The sequence below is a fragment of the Drosophila subobscura genome, chromosome O (genome assembly GCF_008121235.1).
Source record: "Drosophila subobscura isolate 14011-0131.10 chromosome O, UCBerk_Dsub_1.0, whole genome shotgun sequence".
NCBI lineage: Eukaryota > Metazoa > Arthropoda > Insecta > Diptera > Drosophilidae > Drosophila > Drosophila subobscura.
In genome coordinates this window covers 9,869,779-9,883,536 of record NC_048533.1, presented here as the reverse complement: position 1 = coordinate 9,883,536, position 13,758 = coordinate 9,869,779, and the positions used below count along the sequence as shown (strand labels likewise).

General features: G+C 47.6%; 5 protein-coding genes across 8 annotated transcripts; 1 reads left to right on the top strand and 4 right to left on the bottom strand.

Moving 5' to 3' along the window:
* Positions 1-1,199: 1,199 nt before the first annotated feature.
* On the bottom strand, positions 1,200-1,943 carry LOC117899416. The gene has a single exon (XM_034809406.1). The coding sequence runs from the start codon at positions 1,838-1,840 to the stop codon at positions 1,268-1,270; it is 573 nt and encodes a 190-aa protein (XP_034665297.1). The 5' UTR covers positions 1,841-1,943; the 3' UTR covers positions 1,200-1,267.
* Positions 1,944-2,235: 292 nt separating this feature from the next.
* Positions 2,236-2,895, bottom strand: LOC117898800. Its single transcript, XM_034808443.1, has 3 exons — positions 2,866-2,895; positions 2,456-2,782; positions 2,236-2,400 (listed from the first exon to the last, which is right to left on the bottom strand). The coding sequence occupies exons 1-3, from the start codon at positions 2,893-2,895 to the stop codon at positions 2,236-2,238; spliced, it is 522 nt and encodes a 173-aa protein (XP_034664334.1).
* Positions 2,896-3,068: 173 nt separating this feature from the next.
* LOC117899417 (male accessory gland serine protease inhibitor-like) lies at positions 3,069-4,823 on the bottom strand. 4 transcript variants are annotated; one of them, XR_004649177.1, is made up of 3 exons: positions 4,155-4,820; positions 3,875-4,098; positions 3,069-3,807 (listed from the first exon to the last, which is right to left on the bottom strand). XR_004649177.1 is itself a non-coding variant. In XM_034809407.1 (2 exons), the coding sequence occupies exons 1-2, from the start codon at positions 4,246-4,248 to the stop codon at positions 3,902-3,904; spliced, it is 291 nt and encodes a 96-aa protein (XP_034665298.1). In that variant the 5' UTR covers positions 4,249-4,819; the 3' UTR covers positions 3,077-3,901. The 4 variants fall into 4 exon arrangements, 1 of the variants encoding a protein (XP_034665298.1); XR_004649176.1 differs by having other exon boundaries at positions 3,070-3,550; positions 3,611-4,098; positions 4,155-4,823; XR_004649178.1 differs by having other exon boundaries at positions 3,079-4,098; positions 4,155-4,327; positions 4,388-4,820.
* Positions 4,824-5,118: 295 nt separating this feature from the next.
* On the top strand, positions 5,119-13,669 carry LOC117899413 (DNA replication licensing factor REC). The gene is made up of 2 exons (XM_034809403.1): positions 5,119-7,424; positions 12,815-13,669. The coding sequence occupies exons 1-2, from the start codon at positions 5,173-5,175 to the stop codon at positions 13,206-13,208; spliced, it is 2,646 nt and encodes an 881-aa protein (XP_034665294.1). The 5' UTR covers positions 5,119-5,172; the 3' UTR covers positions 13,209-13,669.
* LOC117899414 (nose resistant to fluoxetine protein 6) lies at positions 7,459-11,957 on the bottom strand. The gene is made up of 8 exons (XM_034809404.1): positions 11,478-11,957; positions 10,078-10,373; positions 9,280-9,445; positions 8,521-9,224; positions 8,258-8,451; positions 7,865-8,205; positions 7,653-7,795; positions 7,459-7,595 (listed from the first exon to the last, which is right to left on the bottom strand). Exons 1-8 carry the CDS (start codon positions 11,539-11,541, stop codon positions 7,491-7,493), a joined length of 2,013 nt encoding a protein of 670 aa, XP_034665295.1. The 5' UTR covers positions 11,542-11,957; the 3' UTR covers positions 7,459-7,490.
* Positions 13,670-13,758: the final 89 nt, after the last annotated feature.

The following is a 13,758-nucleotide window of genomic DNA, read 5'->3' as shown; positions in this document are numbered from 1 at the left end:
ATATCATGGTATTCCCACCATTAGCTCTTTAGCAGATCCTCTACGAAAGTAACGCTAATGTTCGTATCTGTTAGATGCTTCTTGTCGAAATACCACTTCATCGACAACAGATAGTCACCCGTTGGCATGGGAAGACGCAAAAGCTCGTGCTTTAGATACATATCTTTAACAACCAGTGGGCCCTGTAAATGGAATTTAAGATGTGGAAGTTTTAAAAAATATCACGTTTAATCTTACCACGTAGGGGCATGTATGATTGAAGTTGGTAAACTCCTTGTAGATACTATGTACTAAAGAAAAAAAGGGTATATTACGTCTTCGAAAATACAGACAGACATCAAATTTAATGTTGAAAAGCCAGGGCTTATATCCATTTGCTCTCTTAAACATTTGAATGTGACAGGTCATATCGTTGGTCAGATGGAATATCGTCGCATTTAGGTTGAGGAGCACTTTGCTGCGACTGACGGCCTTCAAACGACAGTTGTGGAACACGAACCAGGATTTGTCGTGGCTCTCGCAGACAAAGTTTGTGAACCTGAAAACGATCGCATCCTGTGAACTATAATTAATGCAGGTCCTGTGTCAAAGGAAGTGTCTGGATATACTTGCATTAAAATCGAATGTAGATGTTAGAAATATTCCGAGTAGACTGCAGAACATTAGTTTGGACTGCATTGCGCCTAAACGAATGGTAATCGAATGCGAGCTGACTCCCAATGATACAATATAATTATCCCAAATTCATTCCGCATGAGTAGCTTTGATTAACGAACGAAACCAATTTTATAAACCCGGTACTCGAAGTGTTAAAGCAATCTGCGTAGCCCACAGAAGGAAACGTTTCCGACCCTATTCTTGATCAGCCTTAAAAGCCGCGTCGGTATAGCCAAGCCAAGTCTCAGAGACTAAACCAAATTTTGCATCCAAACAGCTGTGATTTAACCAGTGTATTTCACCCCAAGTGCCGTGCCCTTGTAAAACGGTGATCCAAAGCCCTCTTTAGCCTTTCGCCACCGCTCTTCTTCTATCTGTGGGATCTGCAGTGGATACTGTCAGCATTAGCTGTTCAGGAGATTCTTCACGAACTCGAAACTCACTAATTACAGCTAGTCTACAAAGCCAGCGAGTAGGAACATTTGTCAGACGCTTCGTACGCGCCACAACTTGCATACCCTGTACTCAGACAAAATTTCAAATTTTGTATAGATCATTTCATTTATTGATTTAAATCTACATTGGGAAACTTTTGAGGTTTCTTTGCGAACTATTTCCCAGTCAGTGTGTAGGTCATCATCGCCAAGATCCCAGCAGGGCCCAATGTGGCCACATGATAACCGACACAATCGACCAAAAGATCTACTGCGGATCCGCCGAATCTTGCAATGATTGCTACTGCGAGCAATCCGTAATACTGCTCGTTGCCTTCATGGATCGCCAAGTATCCAGTGGAAATCATGTTCGCGAATAGAGCCAGATCCTTTAGCTTGTCCGTGCAAGGGTCATAGTCGTCGCCAATTCTGCCCACCACATCGTAAATGAGTGGAACGAGGCACAGGCAGTGGACCATTGCCACTCTGTTGAGATCCGACTTGAGGTAGATTTCGATATTTGTCATTGTATGCGGTAAGACGATGACTATGTCTTCGGAAATCGACGATGCCAATCCGCATTCATCGGGCACCAAAGCCAAACCACGCAGAAGGCTCAAAACACCTTGAATAAGTGCAAGTGATGCTGCCACATAGGCATAGCAATGCTCCGTTGGATCGAGCGTTCGCATTGCATATATGCAGGCAGAGACTAGCAATAGATTTGTGAAAACAATGCCGAAAGACATATTTTTGGTTTGGTTTTGAATTTACTGAGCTTTACTAGAACGAAATTATTTTTTATGTTTACCGACAGAATAATTTTTTTTGTACTGATTGACTTAAAGTTTGATTCTCCGTCAAGAGTCTGACAAACATGTCAAGGCTTGGTCTATAATTTGGACTGCTTTTCGAAGTATTTTGTTGAGAAAAGTTAATTATTAGGCTGCTGTGAAAAACTCTGGCTGAGCCCCGCTGGTCAATGCACTGCATATTTTAAGCAACTCTTTAATCAGATTCCTTTCTATTTCAATTTATTTATACAACAAGAAATGTATTATCTTATTGATATAAATATATATTTTTTAAATCTGTAAAATAAGTTCTTGACAATGTATTTTACTACCTTTTTTTAACATCAACACTACCAGCTCTTCAGGAGATCCTCAACGTAACTAAAACTTACGTTAATATCTGTTTGATGTTGCTTAAAGTGATACCAGTGCGAGGCGATCAGATAGTCCCCCGTTGGCATGGGAAGACGCAGTAGCTCGGGTCTTAGATACACATCTTTGACAACCAGTGTGCCCTTTAATTGGAATTTAAGATGTGGAAGTTTAGAGAAATATCAGGTTTATTCTTACCACGTAGGGGCAAGTGTGATTGAAGTTGGTAAACTCCTTAAAGAAACTAAGGAATATAGAAAAAAAGGGTATATTACGCCTTCGAAAATACTGACAGACATCAATGTTAATGTCGATCAGCCAGGGCTTGTATCCATTTGCTCTCTTAAACATTTGAATGTGACAGGTCATATCGGTGGTCGGATGCAATAACGTCTCATTCATGTTGAGGAGCACTCTGCTGCGACTGACGGCCTTCAGACGACAGTTGTGGAACACTACCCAGGATTTGTTGTAGCTCTCACAGACGAAGTTTGTGAACTTGAAAACGACAGCCTCCTGTGAACTCTAATTAATGCAGAACCTCTTTCAGAGTAGTGTGTGGCTATGCTTACATTTGAATCAAATGAAGAGGCTAGAAATATTCCGACTAGACAGCAGAATATTAGTTTGGACTGCATTGCGGCTAAACGAATTGTAAACGAATGCGAATTCAATTCCAATGATACAATATGGTTGCCCTGAATTCATTCCGCACGAGCAGCTTTGATTACCCTTCCAGAAGGTATAGAAAGAGATCGGATATATGTATACGTGGACATATGTATTTATATATGAAATAATTTTCGGATTCGAGGGAGGCAGAAGCTAGAGTTTTCTTTCTCAATCAATTGATTAGCCCTATAATTAAATAGTTTATGTTTACAACACTTATGTACAAGCGGTTTATATACTTTATTTAAGCAACTTTAAAGGTCATTGAAAAAGCGACACAGTCCCAATTTTGTAACAGCCGAATATTTAATATCTATATAATAATCAATTATCTAATTGAGCAATGATTTCCATTCGAATTTCGGTACACTTCATGCAATTATTTGCCAATTTGCATTGCGACAATAGCGGTTCGAATAATTGCTTTAAATTTGAACTTTATACTTTTCCAGTTACTTATCTGTCGATCTTCAGGAGATAATTAGTACATTTATTTTGGTTATAATTAAAAATGTTATTTTTCTTTTCTGTCATAGACAGCATATAATCGCCGGTGGGAATGCGTGGTGGTATGTGGTATCAAAAGCTAATTTAATTACAAATCTAGCAATATTTGTGTCCCTTTCAATTATAAATTGTTAAGAATATTCAATGTAAGGAATATAGAATGTATGTTCGAACCTCACGACAGAGAGAATCCGCTGAAAAGGCTAGCAAGAGTGCAAACAAAAATTGGTTTGGAAAAAGTCAACACAGCCTGAAATAAAGACACCACCAAAATAGTCCCTTCTTAAATTAAATTTGTAAATTGTCGTATATTTTGAATCGTAAAAATATCAGTCCCATCCGTTAAATCAGACATTTTTCTGTGTTGACCGCTGTAAACGCATACGGGGGGAACTCAAGAGAATTTAGTAATTTCAGTTCTCAAATAAATTTATTTACTTGAAGTATTTGGAGCTTTGGCCAGAATCACCTTCGACATGCCTTCTTGCATGCCTTCTTGGAGCACCACCGATTCATGTTTCCCCCGCATCCATAGTAGTTCAATGGTCTGCATTTCTTGGTCTCTGGATTGTAGTGCCACATGGACGGATTCGAGTGCTTTCTACACTTCCGTCTGTTGTTGTTGCGTCCGAGGTCCATTTCCCCTTCGCATTTTGGTGTACCTAAAACACAGGAGAGGTGAAATAAACCCGACTCGCTTCAAAACAGATCCACATACTGGGCTTTCCCTTGCACCTCTCTGCGGCAGTCGGAGCCACCACAAAATACAACACCAGCACAAGGCTCACGAATATCAGCGTGGAAGGGCGCATTGTCGCAGGGAGCTCTGGTGTCTGGATATTCCGATCATGGAATAAAGGCTCTGTGCTTCTGCTTGTGGCCTTTATACACCTGTGATTCAAAATCAGACATTGTTCTCACCGACTCCGTTCGCATTAAGAAACTATTTACACGTGTACACCATATGACCGCTTTTTTCTCTTCAATGCACTCGTGCTGTGCTGATCGATTGATTTTTTTTGTTGTATTGTTGAAATGCAATAATGAATGTAAACTATTTTCAGCATTCATTTCCTTGAAATGAAGCATATCAGATGAAGGATTCCTCACAGCTCCACAGCAAAAGCTACGCTGGGAAACAGGATCGCCGGTAATTGCTCATATTCAGGTCAGAAACATAGAAGTTCGACTTTTTATCGTAGCTAAACATGATTCAGGAAGTTGTGCTACAAAAGTTGGTTGGTAGCCGCAATTGGGCAACTTTTAAACAATCGCTAAAGTCGATTTTGGAAATTTCTGTCAAAATGTTAACCAACGAAAAAATATCAAAAGAATTTTATACATATATTAACTACTGTCCTCTTCTTTGTACTGATACCGGAAGTGCATTAGCACGATCAGGGTGACCATTTAAGGTATATTTTATTTATATGATCTATTTAACTTAATTTTGAAACATTCCAAGAAAAAGAAGTCGTGAAAACTAACCACTCTTGTGGAGAATTGATGGATAAATCTGATAAAATTATTGGTTCCGTGTTGAGACCTCTAAATAGCTGGTAATATTAAACAGAAGACCAAAATCGAGGAATATATTTAAAGATTCACGGTATATTTACAGCATATTTTGAAAATGCAAGGGTATTCGGTATATCTTATCGATAATTCCGCGGTCACATCTCTAGCGATAGCGCGTAAATTCGTACAAATAGTTGTAATTCTATGGACATTTTTGAATGAATCGACCGGCTTCCCGAGGCGGTGCGCCTTCCAGATTCATACGTGGACGTGGGCGTGGAGGTGGTGGCTATCGGCCCTATTTTTATTTCCGTCGCAATGGCCGCGTCATCCCTGCTGGCGGAAATCGACAGCCGGGCCAAGAGGCTGCCGGCCCGGGCGCTGATGCGGCTGAAGCAAGCCCACCGCCGGCAAGAGGCTGGAATCGTCCGGCCAGTAGGCGCGGTCGCGACACCAACCTAGACTGCAGCTTTCTGCGGCCCGAGAACTATGCAGCGCCAGAGGATGGGCTGCTCGTGCAGAGCATAGCGGTGGACAATCCCAAGGCGTGTCCCGGCTGGCGGCTGTACTTTCTGCGCGACACCTACACGGCGGACAGTGACCTGGCCAAACGCATCACTGCCGTGGAGGCACACTACCAGCGCAATCCGCAAAAGTACGACTTTGTGCGGATACGGGAGCAGGGATTCTTCAAGCTGCCCGCCCTGGGCATCGTTCACGACGAGCAGCTGAAGCAGGTGTGGCCTCAGCTGACGGAGGATCTGCGCGAGCATCCGCTGCGCACAATGTCCACCCTGGCCGTGGCCATGCACACGGTGGTGCTCAATCACAGCCTGGACACGAATGAGACGTTGGCCACCCGCCTCGAGTCCACCCTGGAGCAGTATGTGCCGCCACCGACCCGCATACGCAAGATCTACGTGCGCCCCGAGGACTTTACGCCAGTGGAGCTGACCACAGGCATCAGCCACGACCGCGTGGACACGCTGTTCTCGGTGCGCGGCATTGTGAGCAGCGTGGGTGAACCGACGTACAGCATTGCCTGGCAGTCCTTCCGCTGCGCGCGCTGCCAGGCGGAGCAGGCGATGCGTCAGCGCGGCACCTTCCAGCCCCGCCCCTACCTCTGCAAGCAGGCGCAGTGCGTGGCCAAGGATAACTTCGTGCCGCTGCGGAGCTCGCCGTACACGCGCATAGCGGCCAAGCAGATCGTGCGGCTGGAGGAGTCCAGTCTGTCGCTGATCACGGACCATGACAGCATACTGCCTGGGGAGATGGATGTGGAGCTGCGCCACGATCTGGTGGACTGCGTCCACGTGGGCCAGGAGATTGTCGTCAACGGGGTGCTCAAGCTGCGGGATCTTGGCGAGGATGTGGCCACCGGAGCTGGAGCTTCCAACGAGATGAAGGCCTACCTCAAGGCTGCGAGCATCCAGGATGCGCACCGCAAGCTGCGAGAGTTCAGCGAGCGCGACCTGGAGGCCATTGCCATGATCAATGCGGAGCCGAACAGCTTCAAGCTGCTGGTGCAGTCCCTGGCGCCAGAGATGCACGGCCACGAGCTACCCAAGGCCGCCTGCCTGCTCTCGCTGCTTGGCGGCGGCGATGGAGGGGTCAATGTGCTGCTTGTGGGCGATCCAGGCATCGGCAAGTCAAAGATGCTGCAAAGCTGCGCCCAGAGCACGGAGAGAGGATCGCACGTAAGCGGCAAACGCGGCGCCCAGTCCGCCCAGAGGCTGGGTCCGACCTTCGCAGGGCGAAACAAGCGCGTGCTCCAGGCTGGGGCACTGATGACGGCGAGCAGTCGCGGCCACTGCATCCTGGACGATGTGGACAAGCTGGCCTCGAAGCAGGCCGTGCTGCTGCAGTGCATGCAGTCGGGCGAGATCAACATGCCGCTGCCGGGCGCCTTCTCCACGTTCCTGGCCCAGCCCTCGATCATCGCCTCTGCCAATCCCCAGCGGGGACAGTACGACGAGGGGCGCTACCTGCTGCAGAACATCCACATTGTGCCCAGCCTGCTCAAGGAGTTCCATCTGGTGTACGTCCTGCTGGACAAGCCCTCGGCCGAGCGCGACATCTCCCTGACGGCCCATGTACGTGCCCTCCACGCAGGGGCCAAGAAGCGAGCCCAGATAGCGGCGCGCTATGCGATCAAGCCCAAGACCAGCCACTCCATGTGCGAGGGCACCTTCTACGAGGCGAGGGCCGACGAGGAGAACAGCGAAACCGACAGCATTATGGAGCAGGACTACGACCTGGACAAGCGCCTGGAGCTGCTGGGCGAGGATGCCGAACTGGACCTGCTGCCCCCCATATTGATCAAGAAATTCCTGGCCTATGCACGCCAGCATGTGACTCCGCTGCTGAGCGATGCGGCCAGCCGCGCCATCGAGCGATTCTTCATGGAGCTACGCGGCGGCGGCGGCCGGGCCGGAGTGCAGGAAGCCGAGCAGAGCCAGATCGGATCGGGGTAAGATTGTGGTTTTAATTTAAGTTAACTAATTCTACAAGTAAAGCTACGACCGAGTGCTGCCTGCTATCGCACCAGCTTCAGGAGGGAGGAGACGGGCAGCTCCAGGAAGATGGCCAGCAGGAAGGAGCACAGATACGACACCGTCACCGTGAAGAAGATGAAGGCAAACTGTCAAAGAGAAAGGTAGAATAAGCGTTAGGATAAGGGAAAGACTGAAGGACCCACCATCATGCCCGTGCCAAAGTAGATGGGCTCCCGCACGGTGGCCAGAACGATGCGCGCCACCAGCAGATGGACGATGAATGCGCCATAGGTAAGGCGTCCCAGTATCCGAAAGATGGGCAGACAGCAGAATTTGCGGAAGATCCCTGCGGAAACAAAACAAACAGCATGAGCCGTGGGGGGAGTCCGAGGCTGTCTCGAGGCTTTTTACTTACAGCCCACCTTCCCGGCCATGCCCACAATAAAGATGCTCAGACCAAAGGCCCAGAGATTGCGCTGCAGACCCGCGTATATGGCGCCCCAGATGGCCGACGGTGCGACATAGTAGTGCTGGAATATGGGATGAGCGCTGAACAGCCAGAGGATGCCCACCGGAATGAGGGCGAACCACAGCAGCTGGAAGCTGCGCAACTCCCGCAATTTGTATTGCTGCAGGGCCAGCTGGTCGTAGGCCAAGGCGGCCAGAACGCCGCAGAAGTAACAGCCAAAGTTCATCAGCGACGAGGTGTAGAACTCCGTGAACTGGCGATCCCCAATGAACGAGTCCTTTTGGGTTCTAATTTAGAGGATTGAGTATTGAAGTGTATGAGAGAGAGGCTCGAACTTACTGCGGCGTGGGCACAAAGATGGGATAGTAGTCCAGGGCGTACGTGAGCAGCATGGGCAGAGCCATAAAGATCGCCAGGATGACGGCGTACAGCTGCTTGCTCCATTTGGCAAAGCGATGGCCCAGCATCAGCAGCACCAGGCTGAGCACAAAGGATTGCGTGTCCGCGGCCAGATACCAGCCCTGGAGCAGACACTGTCGGGAGTAAAGCAAAGCACAGAAGGAATCAGCTCCCCGGCAGCTCGGGTTGGATCATCCACTTACGCGCTCGTCTGTCCGCACAAAGTTGTTGATGTACAGCAGATTGGTCCACCAGTTGCGACGGCAGGCCAGCTGCTCCCGCTCGTAGATGTGCCGCCAGAGCGGACCGCCGGCATTGTCGAAGTACACGCCGCTGAGCAGCAGGACAAAGGCGTAGGGCACCGTCAGGCGAATGTAGCGGAAGACGTTGAACTTGACAAAGAGCACGGCGTACTGCAGGAAGGACCAGGACTCTGCCTTGGCCTGCACAGTGCGCGCCACCGCCAGCCAGTTGATGGTGAGCAGCAGGCCGCTGATCACAAAGAAAGTGACGGTGATGAGGGAGCCGGAGACGAGCAGCGTGCCCGCGGCCGTGTGCAGCAGGCGCTCGGGATCCTGCGGATTGCTGATGGCGCTCTCGTAGATCACCCAATTGGTGTGCGCGAAGATCACCATGAACATGGAGAAGAACTTGAAGCAGTCGAGGAAGCGCAGCTCGCGTCCGATCTTGCCGTTGGGCTCCTGGTTGAGCCGATACCAGTTACGCGCCACCGAAAAGGTGAGCAGCAGCTGCTGGACGAGGCTCTTGGGCGGTGTCTTGTAGTGATCGCGCTCCTTGAGCATCTTGTCGTGACGCCGCCGCTTCAGCAGTAGGTCCGCGAGGCTGCCCAGGCAAGCAAGAACCAGCAGACCGAACAGTATGCCATAGAAAGTCAAGTTCCAGGTATCTGTAGGGATTCATCCATTGAATTCATTGCACACATATCTATAAAGATTACCCACCATCCTGCACCACATGTCCCGCCTCGTCGCAGTACTCCACCACGCTCTTGGCGCGCAGATTGAATCCTCGCTGCTTCAGCCGCCAGTTGAGGCAGGCGCTCGTCAGCCGCTGATGTTGCTCCCGGTTCTGCGACTCCATGGCAAACAGTCCCAGATACACATTCACCTGCATGGAAACAGCAATAGCCATGAATGGGCCATCAAAATGCCAGAGACACAGACCCACACCCCACACCCCACACCCCACACCCCAATCTACTCCAAGCCCTTGGCCTTGAAAGAAATGTATTTGCTTTGATGGGTTTGGATTGGATTTGGATTTGGATTTGGTATCCATTTCCACGTTTTGGCCAACGCCCAAGTCAACAGCAAGTCAGTCATTTGTGTAATCAGCCATCGTGAATGCATTTTGATGGCATCGATCGACTGGATCAATGGCATCCGCCACACCATCCCACCATCCATTTGGCCAGCATCTTCCGTCAGCGGACTTTCCTAGCCGGGCATTCGTGTAATTTATGCAATATTTATAGGTAAATGCAGATGCAGATGCAGATCACGAATTCAGAGGCGATGCCCATTAAAATACCCCCGAGATCGTAGCTGATTTCGAGTTGAATAAACTTTTGGGCCATTTTCACAGCTTCTGTTGTGCTTTGTGTGGCGTGTGGTGGTGGCTGATCGGTCATTACGGGCGACGCCTTGGCCCGAGAGCAGTTTGGAAATACATCCCAATAAATGCCAAGTCGTGTTTGAAGATTGAATTAAATGGCCCACGGCTTGTGATGCGTCTCTCACCTTTTCATTGTCCGAGAGCAGACCCGCCTGCAGCGACTCCAGCTCGGTGTCATCCAGCTCGGCCAGGGCGGCCTCGCATTCCCTCAGGCAGAGGCCAAAGTACAGCTGGCGATGGTCAAAGTGGTGGCGATCGTAGCGCGAAATCTCGGCGATGGCCCGCCAAGCGGCCACCGACTCATTCGGCTGGACTTGGGCGCGGACGAAGCAATAAGTGGAGGTCTGCCCATCCAGTTCCTGCATGCAGCGGTCGTAGTCATCCAAGTCGTACAGCTGCGGCATCTCATAGAACTGCGTCACTGCGAAACAGGAAACAGAATATCGAATCAGCCCATTAAGTGGCTCATCAGCAAAACTAGTTCTGGCAGATCCTTTTTCGCTAGAACCATAACCCGGGGCTCAATGGCTGTTCATTCAAGTGAAAGGAAACTTGTTTTCTTTGAACTTGTTCTGCATCCAACTCCACACCATAAGGTGCATCATACCTTTGATATCTTTATCTATTCCAATTAAGGGAGAACAAGAAACAAACAAACAAAAGACTCGAGTTGTAAGACGACGATAATTATTGTGCTGATGAAGAGCCTCAATCTCCTGTCGACGCTTCGTCTGAGTTAATTGTTTGCCTCATTCAAATACAAATAACGTCCAATCATGCCCAGTCTGGAGATATTTTTTGTGGCTTCTGCTGTGTGGGGTGGGGGGGAACTTTTTGCCAGAGAACACGCAACTGGGTGGAGTGAAGAGGGCAAAATCCCATCCAATCATTGCCCCCTAGAACGTTCAATTGTGTTGCATCGTTCGATTGCCATGCGATCCTAACGGATGTCATCTTAATGGATTATGTGATACGCTTCTATCGTGTAGTATTTCCCCCTAGAATATAAACTACGCAAAACGTTTTGCATCATTTAATTCAAATTAATCATGGGCTTTAATTGCTTTTGTGTTTGGTTTTTAGCGTTCGCATAACCACAATTCATCGTTTTGGGACTTATTCTTTCCACTTTTCCATGAAAAGAACTCATGGGAAAAGCCTGCATCAGTAACTTTTCACTTGGTTTCTGTTCCTATCTGCTTACTCGTTAATTCTAGCCCATTCTTCATCTGCAAACTCAACCTTTTCTGCTGCTTACTAAATATATTTTTAGTCCTACCATTTGGGCATCTAAAAAGATCTCAAAGAAAGTAAACCTTTAAAGTTGAAACACAATTAAAGTAATAAAACATAAAATCATTCCCATTTTGTCTTTTTAAAATATCTGCCCCAAGGGTTTATCTTGGTGTTAGATCATTCCCCCATTAAGCCAAACACTTTGCAACAATTATCAGAATATTTTTATGGGCACATAAATCAACGGAATTTTAAGCATCAAATTAATGCAGTCCCGACTCCGACTTACTGTTCAATTGGAAACATTGCGCAGTCGTTAAAATCGCCGCTAAAGCCACGATCTGTAGCAACATGGTGGGCTGCAGGCTGCAAGCTTCAAGCTGCAAGCTTCAAGCTCCAATCAATCCAATCAATAATCGTAATAAACACTCTCTAATTAATGGAAACTCGGGCGACTCTTTGCACTTTCGTCACCCCACGCCAACGAAAATTGCCGTGGGCTCAAAATGCAGCAGCAGCACTAATAACAATAAGAAGACGAAATTTCATCAACGCCTGCGATCCGATCCGATCCGAACCGATCCGAAATAAATGAAGTAAAACAAAGCAGATGCACGCACAGAGCAGCGGTATGGTCTGGCCAATGTCAATGTTAGGAAATGCACACGGCCACTGATAGCTTTTGGATTGCGACTGAACACCGAACACTGAACACTGAACACTGAAGACCGAAATGAAAGCAAACCGAACCGCCGGTCAGAGCCACTTAGCTGATGAACCGTTTGCGTCGACGTGCGAGTCGAGAATGAAATGAGGCCCAAGCAGATGGGTCTGGTTAAAGCCTCAAGCGTGTGCCTCTGCCCTGTCGCTGCAGTTGCATTTGCTTTAATGATCATCAAGCGCAGACGGAAGGTTTCAAAATTTCCCCCCAAATATATACAAAGAAATGAAAATGCGCTGGAACATGTTCGATGCTCTGGCCCTTAGGCCGCAGCCGCCCACATCCCTCACAGTTTTATGTTCAACTAACTATGAAAGTGAATATGTTTTCGGTTACCGCCTGCCTGCTTAGCAGTTATTAGCCACGAATGTTAGGTCATAGGCGGCGCTAGGGCTTCAAAATACACCGAAGACCAAAGACATGCCTTAACTCGTAAAAAGTTCTGTGGCGAAACAAGTTTGGCAATTTGTAAATATCCACTTGCCAAATATGGATGGGAAGATTTCCATATCGCATGTTGTATGCGCACATAACAGAACGGCGTAGATTCTGCATAAAACAAAATACGAAATACATTTTGGCAGCAAGAAACTAAGCCAAATATGGTGGCTGGCCTCGGGTCAACCTAGGCATTAATTATCATGATAGAATGATCGGGTGCCGCAGCCGCACATACTCTATAGATATTCTATGATTTATTTATGATCTGGTGATAATTAATTCGAAGCAACACTTTGATATTATTCAAAGTATGAACAAGATGGAAGAGAGACCGAAGTAAGGGGTAATGATAAGCAGCAAGGGTATAAAACTCATCAACGGTTCAAGAGCCAAACGCAAGACTGCAGCAACAAACTTTCTACCCCACTCATACCTCTTATCCATCTCTTCATTCTTTCTTTCAGGCAACTTCTCGGTCTGATTCACCTATCACAGGCACGAGCGCGCCTGGACCTGTCCAACACTGTCACTCCGCAACACGTGCGTGACGTAATCGCCCTGCTAGCCGAGAGCATCACCCAGACCAGCATCAAGGCGGCGGCGTGCGGGGGAACGGGACGCCGTAGAGCTCCCGCCGCTGGAGGAGGCGGAAGAGGCTCTCAACTGCGCAATTTTGTGCACATGATGCAGTTGCGCGCCGTTGCGCTGGGACGGCGCATCTTCGAGTTCGAGGAACTGAAGGAGATTGGGACGCGGGCGGGCATATTGACGGGCATCGGCCAGCTGGTGGAGATAGCCAACATGGGCGGACATTTGCTCAAGAAGGGCGCAAACATGTACGAAGTGGTTCCGGACTAGACAAATGGCAGTGTCAATATTTAAACCAAGTCCACACATTTTAGTCTGCGTCTAAGTAGAACTCTCGCTAAATGTTTGCGCTTTTGTCAAGTTGTCGCGTTACACTGTTAAGCTTACAAAACGGTTCAGTAGCCACCGAAAGGCTTATCAAATGGGAATCCCTTGCTTGACTTGTGAGTATCGGAAATTTCCATAAATTATGCCTCTCATTCATAGACGAGAACTTGCCTTTATTCTGTGAGAAAAAAAGAATTTTCGTTGTATACTTTCGAGAGGAACAAGTAATAAACGCAGTAGAATGCTATCAGAATTAGTTAAAGTAAAAATCAGCAGATATATATTCAATTTTCTTTTTGTCAGACTTGAGGAATCATAAACGAATGCCTCAGATTAAGTTTTAAGTCACCTTTTCCATCTCCCTGCTAAGGTTTTGAGGATTTCTTTAAATAGTTATCCCTGTTCGAGAATATCATTTAAGATTAAGCACAAAATTGTTCCAACATTCATCTCTGGCTAAAAGTTATTTTGAGAGCGCAAACCCATTGTAATT

What these genes read in the sequence shown, in the direction of transcription:
- LOC117899414 (XM_034809404.1), bottom strand. Translation starts at nt 11,541, where the DNA reads ATGTTGCTACAGATCGTGGCTTTAGCGGCGATTTTAACGACTGCGCAA. An exon ending in GCAATGTTTCCAATTGAACA is followed by an intron (nt 10,374 to 11,477) that starts GTAAGTCGGAGT and finishes CCTGTTTCGCAG; the next exon opens with TGACGCAGTTCTATGAGATG. An exon ending in ACTTTGGCACGGGCATGATG is followed by an intron (nt 7,596 to 7,652) that starts GTGGGTCCTTCA and finishes TCTCTTTGACAG; the next exon opens with TTTGCCTTCATCTTCTTCAC.
- LOC117898800 (XM_034808443.1), bottom strand. Translation starts at nt 2,895, where the DNA reads ATGCAGTCCAAACTAATATTCTGCTGTCTA. An exon ending in AACTAATATTCTGCTGTCTA is followed by an intron (nt 2,783 to 2,865) that starts GTCGGAATATTT and finishes TGCATTAATTAG; the next exon opens with AGTTCACAGGAGGCTGTCGT. An exon ending in ATCACACTTGCCCCTACGTG is followed by an intron (nt 2,401 to 2,455) that starts GTAAGAATAAAC and finishes TTCCAATTAAAG; the next exon opens with GGCACACTGGTTGTCAAAGA.
- LOC117899417 (XM_034809407.1), bottom strand. Translation starts at nt 4,248, where the DNA reads ATGCGCCCTTCCACGCTGATATTCGTGAGCCTTGTGCTGGTGTTGTAT. An exon ending in GAGGTGCAAGGGAAAGCCCA is followed by an intron (nt 4,099 to 4,154) that starts GTATGTGGATCT and finishes CCTGTGTTTTAG; the next exon opens with GTACACCAAAATGCGAAGGG.
- LOC117899416 (XM_034809406.1), bottom strand. Translation starts at nt 1,840, where the DNA reads ATGTCTTTCGGCATTGTTTTCACAAATCTATTGCTAGTCTCTGCCTGC.
- LOC117899413 (XM_034809403.1), top strand. Translation starts at nt 5,173, where the DNA reads ATGAATCGACCGGCTTCCCGAGGCGGTGCGCCTTCCAGATTCATACGT. An exon ending in CAGAGCCAGATCGGATCGGG is followed by an intron (nt 7,425 to 12,814) that starts GTAAGATTGTGG and finishes TCTTTCTTTCAG; the next exon opens with GCAACTTCTCGGTCTGATTC.